The following is a 21,461-nucleotide window of genomic DNA, read 5'->3' as shown; positions in this document are numbered from 1 at the left end:
TTTTAAAGGTCCCATGGCATGGTGGTTTGTTGATGCTTTAAACGGGATCGTTGAGGCTTCCAGATGTTATATCTGCAGCCTTTCTCGAAATGAACCCTCGGAACGTAGATATAGCCTCCTGGAAGAAAGCCCCATTTCAGCCCTTTTCCCAGTGCGTCGTTTTGCTAATGAGAAGCATGGAGGCAGGGAAGGGTAGAGGGTGGGGGCGTGCCATGGGGGGAGGGGCTGCCGTCTGTCTCCCAAGCCGGCCGAGAGCGCTCCTCGTCGGGCACAGCCAGGCAGGCGAATGCCCTGGTCCGTCCGCCCTGTCTAAAAAAAAAAAAAAAAATGGTACAACTCGAGCCCATGGTAAAACTGGGACTTTGTCGGTTTTTTTTCAGCCTGAGGCCCATGGTAAAACTGAGCAGTTTTACCATGGAGGAGTGGGGACTTTGCCGTTTTCCTCCCGCCAGCTCGCCTCTGGGAGAACCGCTGCCTCCACGGGCGGCCGGTGCCGCTGGAGGGCCGCCCGCGCGACCTCGGCTCCCGACAAAAGATTGGATCTAGGGCTGACTTTCAATGGATTGCAGCGATGGAGCTGCTCTGCCACTCACGACACCCCGGCCCAGAATCAGGGAAAAAATACCACGCGCTGACGTCATTAAGGTGCGCCGCGAGGAAATAAAATAAATTCAACAAATGTTTGGGTTTTTACTGAACAAACAAACAACCAATTAAATTGAACGAGTGACTTAAAAAAAAGAATGTGGGTGTCTTTGTATAAACTGTTTTGATTGGCTATTATAACAGAGGTAGCGCAGAGTACCTGGCTAACTGCAGGAAGCGGTTAGCTGCACAGCTAATGTAGCCATTGCAAACGCACCGATTTTAAAACATGGCAAAACGACTTAACAGTTATACACTTACTTGTTCGGTGTTTGTGGCTGATGCGGCAGGGATGCTTGGTACGGACCCAGGCTTCAGTGACAGTTGATGTGCAAAACCTGCCCTGTACTGTCCCAAGTTGTGGAAACATTCCTCAGGAAAATGCTTCTGACAAACATACACCGTCTTAGGTAGACTCGACGGCGTATTATTGGAGTAAATCAAATTAAGCCACTGCGTCTTCAGGGGCTCTCCCGTCGGCAGTAAAAACAGACTCCTTTCTGTGTTGTCACATCCATGTACAGCGCAATTTCCATGTTTCGCTCGCTTAGGTGATGCCATGTTGTTGTGTCCTCTATGGTCTCCTCACTACAACTGGGCAGGCAATCCATACAGTGGGTGGGAATCTAGAGGGGGGGGCGTGGGGATCATCTCCCTTGCTGACGTAGTAAAGGGAAGAGTTTATCAACGCGCCGTTTTGACGCGCCATTCTCAAATGTTGGGCATAGTTTGGTTTACACATTATGAAATTTCTAGCCACTGGGGTGACTTAACCCTGGAGAACCCACGGGGGTTCAAATTTGACCCCTGTTAATTGCCGCTACCCAAAATGACCAAATTTTTTGGGTTCTCCAGGGTTAAGAAGGTCAGAGGAACTCATTTTAACGTTATAAAACCTCAGAAAGTGAAAATTTCATGCCATGGGACCTTTAAATGATAAATCTTTTATATAGCACCTTTTCACTGCAGAAATAAAAGATTAATGTAAATGGCTGAATAAAACAGTAGTGTACACTACTTGTTTAATATAGTACTGGCATGAATAAAAGAACAGTTTTGTTTTTATTTATTTAAAATTTCAGTCATTTATTTTTGTTTGTTGCAGCTTCCCCATTGCGTTTGACCTCCTCTTGGTGAAGAAGAAATGGAAAAGTTTCATCACATGGACACTAGTGGCCCTTGTGCTCTTTCTGGTCAATTAAGATTGCATAATATTTAACTTCATTGTTTCTGAAATGGCGATGTCGAAATGTATCTAGAGCTCAATGTTTAAAAAGTGTAAAATGAATTGACATCTGACTTTAAAATCTTTTTTGGAGATATTAAAGTAAACTATTCTGTCGCCTTTTAGGTCCCGGTTGTCGTGGTGGACAGTTATTACTATGGCAAGCTGGTGGTCGCACCTCTTAATATAATACTCTACAATGTCTTCACTCCTCATGGGCCAGATCTTTATGGTGAGTGACGCTGCTGTTCTACATAACACTATTATGGTATACACAACAATATATAGTGTATGAGTACATTATTAGATATTTTTAAAGGTTTAAAAAAAAAAAAAAAACCGTGGGATTTCTGGCTAAATGACATAAGTGTAGTCTAATGCAGTTTATTTTTGCACATTTGTACGTGCTTACTAATATTCTCACAGACCATGTGTCCTATAAGACAAATGAGATGTAATTAGTTAAAAGGATTTTTATTTTTATTTAACCCTTGTTTAACCAGGAAAGGTCCCATTGAGTCACAGTGACTCTTTTTCCAGGGAGTCCTGGCCAAGTGGCAGCAAGTTGAAAGTTAAAAAACACAAAGACAGAGGACAACATTACCTAAACACTAAAGACTAAATCAGACTACAAAGCACACAAAACAGTGATATGTGCTGTAACTAAACATGTAACATGCACTGTCCGTTTACATTAAAACGCCGGGAAACGGGAATCCGCCAGGGCCCACGTATTCAATCCAGATCGTGTCTGGTCCGGTGCTGTGTAAACATTGAGAATACGCGGATACGCTGTGCTGAGCTCTAGCTGGCGTCGTCATTGGACAACGTCACTGTGACATCCACCTTCCTGATTCGCTGGCGTTGGTCATGTGACGCGACTGCTGAAAAACGGCGCGGACTTCCGCCTTGTATCACCTTTCATTAAAGAGTATAAAAGTATGAAAATGCTGCAAATACTGATGCAAATACTGCCCATTGTGTAGTTATGATTGTCTTTAGGCTTGCCATCCTTCCACTTGCAAGTGGTGAGTGACTTGCGCATGCTGCCCGATATGCACTGGAATCACACACACAGCGGCTCAGTCCCGAATCACTGCTCGTGCGCTTCACTCGCGCGCTCTGTGAGCTGCGCAGGGCCGGAGTGTGCACCCTCCAGAGGGCACTCGCTGTTCAGGGCGGAGTGATTTGGAGCGCAGCCGATGAGGAGGAAGCGATGAGCCGCGCTGACGCATTTCAACTTGCGTGCCGAATTAGTCATGTGATTAACATATCCGTGTATTGGCGTTGCTGTGTGCACGCTAATCGTTTTTAAAAACGTTAATCTGATGATCCGCTGATCCGGTCTAATGTAAACCCCACCTAAGATAAAACACAAACTAAACAACAATAAAAGGATTAAAAAAAAACGTAGACACATGGGCACCATATTGAAAAGCAATGGCACTGCTCTGTAAGAGTTGATTTTAAAAGATTTTTAAAAGTATTAACAGAAGGAAGTGTCTCTAGGTGTAGTGTGTTCTGAAGTTCGTTCCAAACGTATGGTGCATAGTACGAAAAAGAGGTCTTGCCCAATTCAGTTCTTATTGAGGGTGTGATTAATAGTATCTTATTTGTAGACCTTGTACTATAAATACTAGTGTGATAAGAAAGCAGATTTGAGATGTACTGTGGTAATTTACCCATTCATGCTTTCAAAGTAAAAATCAACAAGTGAAACTTTCTCCTAAGCGAGAGAGAGGACCATTGAACCATTTCATATAGCAAGCAGTGGTGAGTCCTATTTGCTGTTCCTGTGATAAAACGCAAGGCAGAATGATAAAACGTCCAATTTTTCAATAGCAATTGTGAGGAATGCATATAAATCATATGGATATATCAAGGATATAAGTGACTTGAATTTTTCTGTTCATGAATGTGTTCACAACAGCATTATTCTACCCCATGTAGTGCGTATATGTGGTGAATAGGGCTGCGTACCGGTACTGTACCGTGAAAATCGATTCGGTACAGGTCCAAAATACCGGCTCATGAAGTACCAGTACTGTACCGATATAAATTTACACCAAGTATATGCTTTATTTTGTGACCTGAAGATGTGTAAATCCTACCACAAAGATGAAAATTTAGCACTGGAAAAGACGTAAAATGCCGCGCCGAAACTTGAAATCAGAGCCATCTTTGATTTGGGATCCTCTCGCCACAGTCTCACAAGACATTGCGAGAGCCTGGCTGATCCAGCGTTCTGATTGGTCAAAAAGACTCAAAAGCAGGTCAGCCATTTTTCCTTTGCTGGCATTGGTGGCCTTTGTTGCTTTGTGTAATTTTGCCGCGCAAGTTAAAGGCCGCGGAGTGAATTTGTTTGTCATGCCACGTGGGAAGACCAGTAAGGTCTGGGATCATGTAACAAAGCTTTCAGGGGGCCAGAATGCAAGTTGTCTCGCTGTGAGACAACTTATGACTTTTTGTCCCAAGTTAACTGTGAGACTGAGAAGTGAGGTAGGAAACCTAGTTATGTTCAGTTTTCTTTGAATAAAGATACTGACAAGTTGTCAACAGTTTATTAATGTTTCTGTCATTATTGAAGAAGTTCAGAACATCACATGTTAATTTGTCAACTTGTTCAGGTACAGGTCCGGACCTGTACCTATTGCCGCTTTTCCACTACCAACGCGGCTGAGTTGGGCTGAGCCGTGCCGAGCCGAGTTGGGCTGAGTCGAGCTGAGTGGGGCTGTTGGAGTTGCATTTCGACTACAACCGCGCTGAACCGTGCTGGCTGGAAGTGGGTGGACACATTGGGTGGAGTTAGCGAAAGTGGGTGGACGTCACGTGATGTCGTTAAGCGGCGCAAACAGTGACATCAGTGATCTTTTAAGCGGTAGTCTCACGACCCGGATAGTAAACAATAAACATGGAGGACATGGAGTCGTTAGTGTTGCTGGTCTTGGTGCTGTGGCTTGTTGTCACCGACAACACCAACAGATACTGGCAAGAGCGTATAGATGAGGCGAGGCGCATAAGGCTTCAGAAATTCTCGTAATTCTTCTTCTTCCGGGTTTACAGATCCCAGCGTGCTCGCGGGGCGTGTAGGCATGTGAGGACACTCCTCCTCACCAATCAGTGCACAGGGGAGTGTCTCCTCACGCCCCTAGCCCCACTCGGCTCGGTTTGGCTCGCTTCAGTCCCACTCCAAAACCGTGCGAGTTTTGGGTGCTAAGCAGGGCTGAAGCGAGCTGAGTCGTGCTGCTCTGAGGTAGTCGAAACGCGAGCCGTGTCGGGCTGAAGTGAGCTGAAAAAGGGTAGTGGAAAAGGGCCATAAACCTCTGTACCAGTACGTGTACCTGATGTTATGTTCAGGTACGCAGCCCTAGTGGTGAATATAAAGCCAATTAAAAATGGCAGGACCAACCCCCCAACCAATAAATAAATAAAAATAATTAAATTAAATACATAAATAAAAATATGTAGAGCCTGGGTTCCTTAAGTTAATCTCAAAAATATGAACCCATCTGAAATGCTAAAAGTTTTTGCATTTGAGTTAGTGCCAATGCATTTTTGGCCCCACAGAAATACCTGTGCTCACTGTTCACTTTATTTGGAACACCCTAGCAACCACAACACGTTTGTGCTGCTGCAGGACAATCACATTTTCTTGCAAAAATGCATCTTTATGGTTACTGGTGTATTTCAAATGTTAGGCTTCTTGTTATTGATCTGAATCCAATAATATTTTGCTTGTTTGAGTCATGCAGTTTTTTATTCTTAAACTTTCCAACAATAAAATCCAATAGGTTCAAGTTGACATTTATAGACCTACACTACTGTTCAAACGTTTGGGGTCACTTTGAAATGTCCTTATTTTTGAAAGAAAAGCACTGTTCTTTTCAACGCAGATCACTTTAAACTAATCAGAAATCCACTCTATACATTGCTAATGTGGTAAATGACTATTCTCGCTGCAAATGTCTGGTTTTTGGTGCAATATCTCCATAGGTGTATAGAGGCCCATTTCCAGCAACTCTCACTCCAGTGTTCTAATGGTACAATGTGTTTGCTCATTGCCTCAGAAGGCTAATGGAGGATTAGAAAACCCTTGTACAATCATGTTAGCACAGCTGAAAACAGTTGAGCTCTTTAGAGAAGCTATAAAACTGACCTTCCTTTGAGCAGATTGAGTTTCTGGAGCATCACATTTGTGGAGTCGATTAAATGCTCAAAACGGCCAGAAAAATGTCTCGACTATATTTTCTATTCATTTTACAACTTATGGTGGTAAATAAAAGTGTGACTTTTCATGGAAAACACAAAATTGTCTGGGTGACCCCAAACTTTTGAACGGTAGTGTATGTTTTTGAGGTTTGGATTAAACCAATTGAATTGATGTAGAAAGTCAAATTGGGACTTGAGAAATATAAAATCTTTAATAATGGTAGGTTGTGATTTCCACCTCTAACAAAATTCAGATAAACGAAACACCCCCACCCCCCAATTACTGGAGGAAAGCAGGATAAACTCAGAGTAAGCTATTGTTGTCTCTTCAGGTACGGAGCCTTGGCACTACTATTTTGTGAACGGGTTCCTCAACTTCAACATTGTGTTTGTGCTGGCGCTGTTCTCACTTCCTCTCACTGCTCTCATGGAGGGTCTGCTACAGCGCTTCAACGGTGAGTAAAAGAAGGGAGTCGGAGAGAAAAAGAAATGCTCTGTCCTGGGTTGACTGATTCTTGATCAAACTTGTGCACTGCAGTGCAGAACCTCGGCCGTCCATATTGGCTCACCCTGTCTCCCATGTACCTCTGGATGCTCATTTTCTTCACACGTCCCCACAAGGAGGAGCGCTTCCTGTTTCCCATCTACCCCCTCATCTGCCTGTGTGGCGCTGTGGCTCTTTCCTCTCTCCAGGTAACACGGTGTGAGCGTTCGTTCTTCCTGAAACGTCATTCGTCTTAAGAAATGCTAGAATGGGGGGAATTATTTCTAATCAGATATACTGATCTAAATCATCAAGCCTAAAGACAGCAAGTTGATATGCTAGTGGAAAGTTCATGGACTCACAATTAATCATCCCTGGACAGGTGCAAGATTTCACAGCAGGTTCTCAGACTAATGATAAGGAAGATAAGAGAGAAGCCAACAGTGGTTCAAAAAGAGTTGCAGGACGACCTGAAAGCAGCAGAAACCGCAGCAGTGTTTTAGTCGAGTCACTGAACCTCAAGTCCTAGTCCAGTCTCGAGTCCCCAGCGTTCAAGTCCAAGTCATTAAAGAAATTTGAGTCGAGTCCGAGTCCAACACTCTAACCGCACCATTTGATGGTGGCTGTTTTAGCGCCATTAACGTTCGTTTGTTCCTCAACAGGTGAATGTGCTTCTCTTTATCAGGGAATGTGAAGTATTCTGTCAGAGATGGTTGGGAAACTGATGCAAGTGCAGAAGATGTGTTTATTAATCCAAGTGAAGACAGATAAACAATCCAGAACGGCAGGCAAAATCATAAAACGGTGAAACAGGCAATAGGTTAAGCAAGGCACAAACAGGCTATCGTAGACTCGGCAGAATCAAAGATGAGAAACAGGAAATCAGGAAACCAAACGAGGAAATAAGGCTCAGTAACGTGTCAGCAACACAACTCAATACTTCGCAAAATAAGTCAAGTTTATTTGTATAGCGCTTTTAACAATAAACATTGTCGCAAAGCAGCTTTACAGAATTTGAACGACTTAAAACATGAGCTAATTTTGTCCCTAATCTATCCCCAATGAGCAAGCCTGTGGCGACGGTGGCAAGGAAAAACTTCCTCAGACGACATGAGGAAGAAACCTCGAGAGGAACCAGACTCAAAAGGGAACCCATCCTCATTTGGGCAACAACAGACAGCATGACTATAACATTAACAGTTTTAACATGAGGACAGTTTCGTTGATGTTCTAACTCTTCATTGATGGAAACTGGAGTTCAAAACTGTTCATGACAACTGCAGTCCTAAAGTTAGCAAGTCAACTGTAGTCCTCAGCCATAAAAGCATTACTATAAGAGTCCAGAGCGTCCTCCAGGTATAACCCTCAACTGTCCTCATGGGGCCGTCCTCCACAGGAGCGATGCGATAAAACTCCGACCAGACACAGGGCACCAGGATGGATCAAGCAAGTCCGAGGGGCAGAAGAGGCCAGCATCTCAATCCCAGGACCAACATTGAACTCAGAGGGACAGATTGGGGGGGGGAAGAGAGAGAAAGAAAACACAGGTTGTTAGGTATGCCCTAAAAATGACAAGTATTAAATCTGTGTGGTAGGCTTGCAGAGACGAGTCTCTTGACATCAGGCATAACACACAACAATGGCATGTTAATATGGTTAAAAAATATCATGACCTGCTCTGGCTGGATGCTTGATTGTAAGTGCATTTTCAGTTTTTATATAGGTGCGCTAATTGCGCTTTAATCCTGTTCAGGTGCTAGTCGTTTACAGCACAGACGAGAGTATGCTTAGCATGCGCACCCGAGAGTCTATCTGATGCATGCCCCAAGGCACGCAGGTGTGACACTCTTACACGAAATTAGTACAAAAAATGAATGGAGATATTTATATCTTATGCCAAATTATTATGGCATGTTACAAAAAAAATAATGAAAAAGTCTAAGTCAAGTCATGAGTCCTTAAAATTAGGGCACGAGTTGGACTAGAGGGGCGGCATGGTGGTGTAGTGGTTAGCGCTGTCGCCTCACAGCAAGAAGGTCCGGGTTCGAGCCCCGTGGCCGGCGAGGGCCTTTCTGTGCGGAGTTTGCATGTTCTCCTCGTGTCCGCGTGGGTTTCCTCCGGGTGCTCCGGTTTCCCCCACAGTCCAAAGACATGCAGGTTAGGTTAACTGGCGACTCTAAATTGAGCGTAGGTGTGAATGTGAGTGTGAATGGTTGTCTGTGTCTATGTGTCAGCCCTGTGATGACCTGGCGACTTGTCCAGGGTGTACCCCGCCTTTCGCCCGTAGTCAGCTGGGATAGGCTCCAGCTTGCCTGCGACCCTGTAGAACAGGATAAAGCGGCTAGAGATAATGAGATGAGATGAGTTGGACTAGAGTACTACAAGCCTGTACAGCAGTTACATACCGTACTGTAGAGTTACAAACTTTGTAACGAATCCGACTGTTATGGTTGTATTCGCATGATTTATGTTCTAACCAGGGCTTTGAACCGGTTCAAGGAACGAAAACGAAAACCGGGAACTTTTTCTATTTCACATGGAACAGAAACGAAACCAGAAACTTTATTATTTTTTATGCTCCGGAACAGAAACGCTTATTAAAAATAATGGTAACCGGTTAATACCGGTTTTTATTTCGTTCCTCAAAGTTTCCGTAGCCTACAAATAAAAAAGCCATTCTTCTCCTGCGCAAGTTTCTATGACCTGCTGGGGTTCACTGACTGTCTGACGGTCGCTGACTGAATGGAGAGAGCGGGAAGGTGGACTACCATCACTTCTCCATGTGATAATAAGTGAATTACTGAGTGTCTGAGCAAAGAAGAGCCTGAACGATGCAACCTCCCTATTGGCTGTTTGTAAAAATGTATCAGTTGTTGCCCTTCCCACGGGAATCATCGCGGGCTCGAGAGACGAGACCTGACGAGCTAGATCGTTGGTAGCAGAACAAAATGTCTGGACACAAATCGGGTTTTCAGAAAAGGAAAGAAAATAAACGGAGGGTTGAAAATACAAAAAAGGAGGCAGAAAATGCAAAACGAGTTTTAAGGTAGGACAAATGGTTACTTTCTGAGGCAGCCCGCCGTGGCTGCCTGCAGGCTTATTTATTATAGCCCATTTAGTTAAAATAGTTGATATAAAATGTTTATAGTTATAGTTATGTGATGGTTGTCCTGATTTAGACTGGTGTTTTTTTTGGGGGGGGGGTTGCGCGATGTTGCACCCGGGTCCAGATTAGGGCAGAACCGGCCCTGGCTACATTTCAGGTGTAGTTTGTTTTATGTATGTATGTACTTGCATAGATGTGTACTTGGCCTTCCAATATGGCGCCTAACAAAATCTCGCGGCGCGGTGACGTCATGCGGTAGCCCTCTATAGGGCCTGACTAGCCTTTGGTAACACACTAAACGAATTATCTTTCATTTTTGGCACTTTTTCTGTTTGTGTAGATGGGAAGACATACTGAGAATCCAAATCGCCAACATTTTGAAATAATAATTGTGTTGAATTATTTCTTATTTAATGAAGGTTGTAATAGAATTAGCCTACATTTGGCTTAAGTTGGATGAGACAGAGACATAATTTTATAGCCATTTGTTAAACAGCTGACAGGGAACGTAATTAACCGTTCCGGGAACGAAATGTTTTTGTTCTAACCAGTTCGGGAACGTCTATTTAATGGTGGAACCCAAAACCGGAAACGTTAAAATTCCGTTTCTGTTTGGAACGAACCAATAGGAAAAAAATTCTGGTTCAAAGCCCTGGTTCTAATTGTGATGAATCTGTTTCTCTACAGAAATGCTACCACTTCATGTTTCAGCGCTATCGTTTGGAGCACTACACCATCTCCTCCAACTGGCTGGCTCTGGCTTCCGTTGTTCTCTTTGGTGTGCTCTCTCTCTCCCGTTCGGTGGCTCTTTTCCGAGGTGACTCGCAAAATTTACCAACGTTTACAGCACCCTTATCCAGGGCAGCTTACTGATGTGATTGTCTATTAATTTGAATTTTATATACTACATTTGTATAGTCTGATACATTTATTAGTTACATGCATGCTCACGTTGTTTTAGCTGCAGTGCTCATACTTTAGTTCTTGGCCACATGGGTGCGATACGCTTACAGGTTATCACGCTCCCCTGGATTTGTATCCCGAGTTCCATCGCATTGCCAAAGACCCGTCCATCCACACGGTACCAGAGGGCCGGGCGGTGAGCGTGTGTGTGGGTAAGGAGTGGTACCGCTTCCCCAGCAGCTTCCTCCTGCCCAACAAGTGAGCACTAGTGGTGATGGAGTAACATGAACATCCTACTACCATCATAAAGTTTGCCTTAGTTCTGTTTTTGTGTTGCTTGTGTTCCAGCTGGCAGCTCCAGTTCATCCAGTCAGAGTTTAGAGGGCAGCTCCCGAAGCCCTTCGCCTCAGGCCTGGATGCTACACGTCTCATCCCGACGGATATGAACGACCAGAATCTAGAGGAGCCATCTCGATATGTGAGTGAGCCCTGAAAAGAAAACTTGCTGTGCACACATCACAGGCTTTCGTCTAAACCGGGGAACAGGGGCGCTGCGCCCTCTTACTGAAATGCCGATTGAACCCCAAGTCACACTTAGGCCATGCACTTATATGCTACTGCACAACATGCAATCTTTCTCAAAACGATCTTTTCTCCGTGAAAACATCCCAGCAACACCACGTGACAATGTGTCTGATCATCAAATACGTTATAATTGCTCCAAAAATATTCCAATCATAGTAGATACACCGCCAGACGGTGCAAAAACAATCCGATTTGGCGTTTTCCAGACTGAGGCGCCATGTTGTTTAGTTGTTTACTTGTCGCGGCTGCTCTCGCGAGATTTGACATGGGTTACATACAAGGTCAGCTGACTTGTAGAGCGAGATTTCTCGAGACTGAATGACCTTTCACCCACCAGCGCGGGAATGACCTTTTGACAGTAGTTCGCGAGTTGTTTTTCTTGACACTTGGGCATTTAAAGATGTCATCCCGCGGCACGAAACAGAAGAAAGCCAAAGACTGTCCGGGGCAGAAGAAGATTACTTCTTTCTTTTTCAATGTTGACAGACAATTTGTTCCAATTTCCCTCTCAGATAGCCTCAGAATGTCCCATTGTAGCCTCAATTTTTCAAAGGCTTCGCACGGCGGAGGGGGGGGACGGACAACCGGCACCATCCCCGCCCCGCTTCGCTCCCTCGCCATGGTGAGCGCCCTCATACTAAATTTTTTTTCTAGAAAAAACCCTGCACCAAATATAAATATTGTATTTGTTTAATTAGGAGAACGTCAATAATGACTTTGGTAATGAATCAAAGTTACATAATTGCTCCCTTTCCTCAAGATGTTTATTGTCCAAAGTTTGCTTCATTAGTGTTGCACTGGAGCTATGAAACTAACGTAGTTAAGACGTAGGGGAAGCTTGTGACCTAATATTTGTGTACTAAAGATATCCCATTGCTCTGAGGCAAATGTGAGCTGATGTATTGGCTTATAAAATGCTAAACTGGTTGCCATAAACATCCCTTACTTGTTGGTTTCATTAGTCTCATTGCTTCAGTACAAAATATGCCAAAACGTGGCTTTGAGGCATGTAAAGATTCACCCGGATCACTATTCAATTTTCCCACCTTTTTTTTTTTTTTTTTTTTTTTTTAAACGCAATATTTTCAACTTTTAAATATTCCTTTTGTGAAATTAAATTAAAAAAAAAAACTTTTCATTTTCTTAAAGGGGAACAGAGGGCAATATATAGAGTAAATATAACAATAAAACACACATCGATGAACCTTATTCAAGACTTAGAAAAGTTTTTTGTTCTAAGGTTGGAAAGTTATAGTGTTTTGAAAGTAGCTCGAGCAAACTATTTCCGCAGTTTGAACAGCCCGCCATGATATTAATTTTATCCAATCAGAATGCATGTTCATTTTCTCTGCGTAACACTCATGACGTATGTATGTGCCCAGTTGTGTTGGCTCATTGAGGTTGGGAATAGCACGTGTGAAATACCTGTTTCTGCCTCTTGCGACGATTTCACAAGTCCACGGGTGGCGCCTATCTCATTGCAGCAAATAAATTCTGCTGGACTCGTGAGCAACTCCACGTTACATTTTCCACACGAGCACCACGCCGTGTCACCTGCACGCAGACGCTCTGCCCCACGCTCGCCATGCCCATGGTCAGCATCAGTCTCATCCTCGCCGTCATCTGAGCTTTCTTCTCTTATTTCATCACCGGAGTCGAGAGTACCTCTCCTAGGTTCAAACTGGTACCCTTCTAAGCCATAGCCTGCTTGCAGTGTGTCTTGCGGGATCTCTTCGTATGATTCGACAGAGCTGTCGCTTTCACTTGATGCGCCCGACGCCATGATTACACGCTTATCTCCTCTATTTCGGAGAGTTCCGCTAGTGCAGTGGGTAGCGCTGACGTCACGGTCTTTTAAAAATGGCGACTCTTGTGCAGTTTAGCGTATAAAGTATTATATTTACAATTACCAAGATATTTCGTTGTTTTCTAGTACATCAATTTGATAGAATACTTAAGAATACGTTACTTTGTCACATCAGCAACCGTATATATTAATATTTTGTACCCCTTTAACCAACAATAATCATTTACCCACATTTGTAAAGGTTGGATTAAAATATAACAGCCTATTAACTAAAAATTCCTTTTATTAAAAATTCCAAACGTTAATAACAAAGGCCTTTTTCTTAATAAACTTATGGACATTTGTACTCCCTTCATTTGCTTCTATTTTCTTTATCTTTCAGCAGTCTGTAAAGAGAGCTCTGATTTTTCTTGTTAAATCTCTTTTGTACAATCACACAGCAGCTCTCTTCCATTTCATATATGTTTTTTGTGTGTTTTCGATGCATTAGAGCTGTTACTTCTGCCTACAGTGAAGTTAACTGCATTCCTGCTAGTGTAAATTCAGGGATGAGAATTTTCCGCGGAATTCCGAGTTTTTCCCGCTGAAAATGTCATTTTTGTGAAACGTGTAAATCCGTTGAGAATTTCGGGGGTTCGGGGTGTGTGTGTGTGTGTGTGTGTGTGTGTGTGTGTGCGTGTGTGGTTAACGATCTGTGGTCACCTTATAACGCAGACATCCCGAGTCTCCCGGAAGTTCTGGGAGTCTCCCGCATATTGATAGCGGCTCCCTGATGCCCGCAAATTGGAGAATATCTCCCGGAATCTAGAGCAAGGGAGCAAGAGCGCACACGCGCAACATTGTCTACCTCGCGCATCTTAGAATGTGCGCATATGACGGAGTGCGAGAGACTGTGCGTGTACCTGTTCATCCTAGACAAAGAGCATCCTGATTGGGTTACTCAGCAAAATCAGCCAATCAGCTTTCAGTGTGGGCGGGCTTTTATCCCTTTTCTTAAGGACCGACGTTTTCAGTTGAGTCAGTGCAGCCTACAGGATCGGTATGGCAGAGAGCTAGCGCGCGCCCCCAAAAAACGAAAATACAAAACCCACTTCAGCTCAGATTACACAAAAGAATCTCCCTGTCTAATAATCTCCCTGTCTAATAAGGGTAGAAAATAATGACAGTTTTGCACGATGTACTGTTTGCAGCAGTGGTTTCAGCATTGCCCATGGTGGCTTAAATGATTGTAAAGGACATGTTGAGGTGAGGAGTGTCAGTTCATGTGCATTACATTTAGGTCTACAACAGGCTGTCATGAAAAGACCAAACTTGCTGAAGATTTCCGTAAAGTAACAATGTATGAATATACATCATATATATCACATCAAAAATCAAATCAAGTTTATTTGTATAGCGCTTTTAACAATAAACATTGTCGCAAAGCAGCTTTACAGAATTTGAACGACTTAAAACATGAGAATTTTATCCCTAATCTATCCCCAATGAGCAAGCCTGTGGCGACGGTGGCAAGGAAAAACTCCCTCAGACGACATGAGGAAGAAACCTCGAGAGGAACCAGACTCAAAAGGGAACCCATCCTCATTTGGGCAACAACAGACAGCCTGACTATAATATTAACAGTTTTAACAGGTATAACCCTCAACTGTCCTCATGGGGCCGTCCTTCACAGGAGCGGTGCGATAAAACTCCGACCAGACACAGGGCACCAGGATGGATCAAGCAGGTCCGAGGGGCAGAAGAGGCCAGCATCTCAATCCCAGGACCAACATGTAACTCAGAGGGACAGATTGGGGGGGGGGAGAGAAAGAAAACACGTTGTTAGGTATGCCCTAAAAATGACAAGTATTAAATCTGTGTGGTAGGCTCGCAGAGACGAGAGTCTTTACATCAGGCATAACACACAACAATGGCATGTTAATATGGTAAACTATATCATGACCTGCTCTGGCTGGATGCTTGATTGGGTGATGGGAGCACACTCCTCAGCAATGATGAGATGCAGATGGGACCCTTAGGGCTGGCCAAGACAATTCAGTTACATTTCACCGGGTCTGGGACATGCGACAGAAGTCTGACGGCCGATTCCCTGCAGGCTACGATAGCCAGTCGAGGTCCCCACCGTCTCCACCAAAAGATTTCCTGTTGACTCCATGTAACTCAGAGGGACAGATTTGGGGTGGGGGGAGGGAAAGAAAACACAGGTGATTAGGTATGCCCAATGTCACCTGAATAAGTAGGAACGGTATACATATTGCACCGAGTACAAGCAGGGACTCCGGCAACTAACTATGACAGCATAACTAAAAGGAGAGAGCCAGAAGGTAACACAGGCATGAGGGAGCCCCGGGACATAAAGCAGCCAGCATAAATACACGTCATATATATATATATATATATATATATATATATATATATATATATATATATATATAAAATGTGTATATATGTGTATATGTAAATAAAACTGTGTATCTTTTATAAATGGGGTTAGTTTATCTAATGTAGCATGTTGGGGAGAATCATAGTATCATATCTATATTTCTGATAAAATTTCAGGTATGATACCGTGTATAACTCTCCTACTTATTGCTCATTTCATAGGGGGGCGAATTGCTGGTATGTGCCGCGCGGGAGCGTCTGCCCAAGTTTTTTAGGCCGAGATGAACTTAGTTTTTGATTTAAAAAAAAAAAAATTCCAATATGTAATGCCCATTGTACATGCCTGTTCTTTAATTCAAAATCACCATCTTGATCTTCAAATTGACCATATGGTATCTGTATTACATTACACAACATCCTGTCCAGATAAAACCTAGTTAGTCCACACAACAGTTGAAAGGGAAGTGATGAGTGATGTTGAATGTTGCCTGCTTAATATGCAAGACCTCCTGCGACCATGATAACATCAGAAGAAAGCTTAAGAGAATTATATGACAGAACTTTTTTCTGGTTTGCACTTCATTTTAAAGGATTAGAGTATTCAAAGACATGAATAGCAAAAATGCAGAAATATAATACTGTAGAGCTCGTTTATATTAAAAGGTGCATTGATTTTTTTTTTTTTTGAAATCATCAAATGTGAATTGATTAAAAACAAGTCTCTTGTCCCATATTAATCGTTTTCACCTGGTAGTCCACCAAGAAGGGGAATTTATTTCCAAATACATTGCAACTTTTTGCTGATAAAATTAATGGTTTTGGGGTAAAAAAAATAGCCAAAAATAATTAGCTCCCACCCCCTGGGCCCCCACCGGGGCTCTGCCAGGGAAATCGATAAATCAGACGGGATAAAGAAATGTTTCCGATGGGCATGGCTCGATAGTAGCGTTATCGTGCAGATAGGGACACAAACTGTGACGACGTGCCTGATGGAACATATCCGAAAAGTGGACGTGCCGGGAAAGGTTGTGTATTCTGTGCTCAGATATGATCAATTATGGAAACAGAGGAGCTAGAAACATCCAGGAGCACATCAAAACAAAAAAGCACAAAGGTACGTTTTACTTAAATTGTCAAAGATAGTCAGGAGGAATCTAATATATCGTTACAGTTACCTCCATTATCGCTCACGATATATATTTGTTATCTTAAAGTTTATAAACGTTTTAAACCATCGTTGAATTTCTCATCTCATTATCTCTAGCCGCTTTATCCTTCTACAGGGTCGCAGGCAAGCTGGAGCCTATCCCAGCTGACTACGGGCGAAAGGCGGGGTACACCCTGGACAAGTCGCCAGGTCATCACAGGGCTGACACATAGACACAGACAACCATTCACACTCACATTCACACCTACGCTCAATTTAGAGTCACCAGTTAACCTAACCTGCATGTCTTTGGACTGTGGGGGAAACCGGAGCACCCGGAGGAAACCCACGCGGACACGGGGAGAACATGCAAACTCCGCACAGAAAGGCCCTCACCGGCCACAGGGCTCGAACCCGGACCTTCTTGCTGTGAGGCAACAGTGCTAACCACTACACCACCGTGTCGCCTCATTGAATTTTGAAAACATTTTATTTATTTTTATATATATATATATAAGGCGCACCCCCCTTTGAAACCCCCCCGCATGCACGCTTTGCACCCTTGGCAGACATTTTCAGAGTTTTTTTTAAATGTCCCATTCTCATCCCTGTAAATTAATTGTGCCCTCTGCTGTCTAAAGAATGTTACAGCGAGGAAAGACAAAGATTACACAGCCTGTTGATGATCGTGGGTTTTTTTGTTTGTTTTAATTTATTTGATTCAAATGATCATAAATTTGTATCATGATTTATTATCGCACGATATAGCCTTACATGCTTAGTGGCTTTGCTAATCAACATCTTTTAAGGGGTACTTCAAATGTACTTTATTGTGGGGAGGAGTCCAGGTGGCGCCAACTTGGTGTGTTTCAGGCTGGAAAAGTGTGTTGTTCCATCATACAGTGTCTCGTGGGTTATGGTTACGTTTAGGATTAGACTTGTAAGAAGCTTTGGATGGGTTTCAGATTCACCCCCTTGATTACAGCAGGGGTTATGCTACAACATCGGTCTATAGAAAGTAATTTTTTATTGAGAGCGGACAAGTGACAAGAAGTTTGATTTCTTTCTCTACTTCAGGTGGATGTGAAGCACTGCCACTATCTGGTGGACCTGGCCACAGACAACGAAGCCCCACGAGAACCGCTCTACGCAGCTAACAAAGATGAGTGGAGCATCATCGCAGAAAAACCCTTCCTAGATGCTTCAAAGTAAGCCTTTTTTAGAAAAGACGCGAGAGTGTGATGAATGAATGGTCAAATCGTGTGTTTTTAGTGAATGGATTGTTTGATTCAAAATGAACCATTTTAATTCAAGACAGCTGTAGTTTATTCCATGTCCATTGGCATCCACACAGAAGACTGATACTGAAGGCTCCTTCCAGAAGTGTTAAATAAATGTCTCCTTAAAGGAACAGTCCACCGTACTTCCATAATGAAATATGCTCTTATCTGAATTGAGACGAGCTGCTCTGTACCTCTCCGAGCTTTGCGCGACCTCCCAGTCAGTCAGACGCAGTCAGGCGCGCTGTCACTCCTGTTAGCAATGTAGCTAGGCTCAGCATGGTCAATGGTATTTTTTGGGGCTGTAGTTAGATGCGACCAAACTCTTCCGCGTTTTTCCTGTTTACATAGGTTTATATGACCAGTGATATGAAACAAGTTCAGTTACACAAATTGAAACGTAGCGATTTTCTATGCTATGGAAAGTCCGCACTATAATGACAGGCGTACTAACACCTTCTGCGCGCTTCGGCAGCGCATTGATACGGAGCTCAGATATCAATGTGCTGCCGAAGCGCGCAGAAGGTGTTAGTACGCCTGTCATTATAGTGCGGACTTTCCATAGCATAGAAAATCGCTACGTTTCAATTTGTGTAACTGAACTTGTTTCATATCACTGGTCATATAAACCTATGTAAACAGGAAAAACGCGGAAGAGTTTGGTCGCATCTAACTACAGCCCCAAAAAATACCGTTGGCCATGCTGAGCCTAGCTACATTGCTAACAGGAGTGACAGCGCGTCTGACTGACTGGGAGGTCGCGCAAAGCTCGGAGAGGTACAGAGCAGCTCGTCTCAATTCAGATAAGAGCATATTTCATTATGGAAGTACGGTGGACTGTTCCTTTAAAGAACACTGACACTTGAATTATTCAATTATGCATTTTAGATCTATTTAAAGATATTACCAGGCTCAGATTGTGTAGTATGTTCTGCATGCAAGTCCCTGTGAATTAGCTAAAGAAACAATAACCTACTAGAACGAGCACCTTGATATAAAGCTGCAGTTTGTCTCGCTGTTATAGGTGTGAAAAATGATTCAACACTTTCTGACCACTCAGATTTGAGATTTCAGCTGACGCATAAATGGTCATAGTGCAATCTATTTGAATATTTTTTTATTACAGTACATAGTAGATAAAGTTCGCATTTCAGAGACTGACTTTTTATTAATCCAAGCAGTAAAACGCTAACGCATGAACTCTCTACGTTTGCCAAACGTCTTCCAGATGTCTCCTGGAGTGCAGCTTGGTAGTCTTTCAAACTAATCCTGCATCACCACATGCACCTTATCTTATTAAAATACTGACACCAGTGTGTTAGGTTTGACTCGGAGTTAAATCCTTCGTAATCCCTTAATGCTGCGTTTGATATTGACACCTGCATTGAATGCACTTGTCCTATAGGGGGCGCCTTAGTCATAAAAATATATATTAATAACCCCATTTGGAAGTCTGGATGAAATCCTGAAGGTCGATTTAAGAAAATTGTAGCCGTAATGAACTCTGCACAGAGATTAATATCATCTATAGATTGAGGATTTTTTTAAAAAGGATATTGAGATCTCTGACCTTCCTCTCTTCCTCTGTAGGTCCTCCAGGTTCTACAGGGCGTTCTTCATTCCGTTCCTATCTGAGCAGTACACCAGTTATAGCAGATACGTCATCCTGAAACCACGGCGAGCGAAACACAGCAGGAGACGAACACAGCCCTGACGCCTCATCTAGTCGCTCATCCTCATTACGTTCCTTATTTGCTTCTCCCTTTAGCAGATTTACTGCACCTCTGGAAAAACAATCTCATTGTGTTTCATGTGTGTGTGAGATATCAGCATGGAATCGTTGGAGCCATTTTGCACACCGATCATCTTGCATCATTCGATATGACATCTTTCATCACAGATCCCTCCATTTTCCTTCACACCACGCTGTATCTTTCTGAGCAGAGGATCATTTGCTCAACAGCCCCTTTAAGGATCTTTGAATTATTCTCCCTGTGCATGTCCATGTAGTATCGACCTGGTCTTGGACAATGAACTGAACTCGTCTCAGGTCTTGGGTAACGTCCATAGTTTTGTTGCAATTCGGTCAGTGTGCCGTATACATACATGGGCTTGTGTGTCCTGTCCCTTCTCCAGCAGAGGAAGAAACAACACCCAGTGTTCTGATTGCTCTGATCAGTGGGATGTCAGTATCAGTGATGTCCTGGGGGGGAGGAGGGGGGCATCATCTCAGTGTTCAGTGTGTGATCAAGTCAAATAAAGAACATCTTGTTGAATGGTGTCCAGAGACTCATTTATACAGAATATTGGAATACAAGGTGCAACAGCTTTGTGTTTTCACAGGTCAAAAATACAGGGTGTTTTTTAAAAAATTTGATATTATTTGAGATGTAAATATCCCAGAAACTACATAGTCTAGGCAAATGAAACTGAACAGGCTTAATGTTGGGCAATATAAGATTTATTCTTCAAAATTTGAATGAGATATTCAAAGGTATGTGGATTCCATGAACGAGTTCACAAGTGCAAACATGATGCTTGCTGACTTTGCCTCTCGTCTTCATCCGCTTTATCCGGGGCCGGGTCGCGGAGGTAGCAGTCTGAGCATGGAAGCCCAAACTTCCCTTTCCCCAGACACCTCGGCCAGCTCCTCGGGAAGAACACCGAGGCGTTCCCAGGCCAGCCGAGAGACGTAGACCCAGGACATGCTGGAGGGACTTCCCTGGGGCCTCCTCCCGGGGGGATATGCCTGGAACACCTCCCCAGGGAGGCTTCCAGGAGGCATCCGAAAGAGATGCCTGAGCCACCTCAGCTGATTCCTCTCGATGTGGAGGAGCAGCGGCTCTACTCCAAGCTCCTCCCGAGTGACTGTGCTTCTCACCCGATCTCTAAGGGAGCGCCCAGCCACCCTGCAAAGGAAACTCATTTCGGCTGCTTGTATCCGCGGTCTTGTTCTTTCGGTCATTGCCCAAAGCTCATGACCATAGGTGAGAGTCGGAACGTAGATCGACCGGTAAAGCGAGAGCTTCACCTTTTGGCTCAGCTCCTTCACCATGATGGACCGGTAAAGCGACCGCATCACTGCAGAGGCTGCACCGATCCGCCTGTCAATCTCATGCTCTATCCTTCCCTCACTCGTGAACAAGATCCCGAGATACTTAAACTCCTCCACCTGAGGCAGGACTTCTCCACCAACCTGGAGAGGGCAAGCCACCCTTTTCCGGTCGAGAACCATGGCCTCGGACTTGGAGGTACTGATTCTCATCCCAGCCGCTTCATGCTCGACTGCAAACCGCCCCAGTGCATGCTGAAGGTCCTGGTTTGAAGAAGCCAACAGGACAAGATCATCCGCGAAAAGCAGAGATGAAATCCTGTGGTTCCCAAACAGGATTCTTTCCGGCCCCTGGCTGCGCCTAGAAATTCTGTCCATAAAAATTATGAACAGAACCGGTGACAAAGGGCAGCCCTGCCAGAGTCCAACATGCACTGGGAACAGGTCTGACTTACTGCCGGCAATGCGAACCAGGCTCCTGCTCCGTTCGTACAGGGACCGGACAGCCCTTAGCAAAGAGCCTCGAACCCCATACTCCCGAAGCACCCCCCACAGAATACCATGAGGGACACGGTCGAATGCCTTCTCCAGATCCACAAAGCACATGTGGACTAGTTGGACAAACTCCCATGAACT

The 21,461-nt window shown here is 43.8% G+C and overlaps 1 protein-coding gene across 1 annotated transcript in view; it reads left to right on the top strand.

Moving 5' to 3' along the window:
* The window catches only part of alg9 (ALG9 alpha-1,2-mannosyltransferase), a 38,565-nt gene extending 18,516 nt beyond the window's left edge, over positions 1-20,049 (top strand). Inside the window, exons 7-15 of the mRNA XM_060912957.1 lie at positions 1,751-1,838; positions 1,997-2,102; positions 6,412-6,534; positions 6,618-6,772; positions 10,357-10,486; positions 10,683-10,830; positions 10,921-11,050; positions 17,571-17,701; positions 19,364-20,049. Of these exons, the coding sequence (XP_060768940.1) occupies positions 1,751-1,838; positions 1,997-2,102; positions 6,412-6,534; positions 6,618-6,772; positions 10,357-10,486; positions 10,683-10,830; positions 10,921-11,050; positions 17,571-17,701; positions 19,364-19,487 (1,135 nt within the window). The 3' untranslated portion in view covers positions 19,488-20,049. The remainder of the gene's footprint in view (positions 1-1,750; positions 1,839-1,996; positions 2,103-6,411; positions 6,535-6,617; positions 6,773-10,356; positions 10,487-10,682; positions 10,831-10,920; positions 11,051-17,570; positions 17,702-19,363) is intronic.
* Positions 20,050-21,461: the final 1,412 nt, after the last annotated feature.

Source organism: Neoarius graeffei, chromosome 28 (genome assembly GCF_027579695.1).
Source record: "Neoarius graeffei isolate fNeoGra1 chromosome 28, fNeoGra1.pri, whole genome shotgun sequence".
NCBI classification, from domain to species: Eukaryota; Metazoa; Chordata; class Actinopteri; order Siluriformes; family Ariidae; genus Neoarius; species Neoarius graeffei.
Note: the sequence above shows the minus strand (reverse complement) of the source record. Positions and strands in the feature narration are given on the sequence as shown.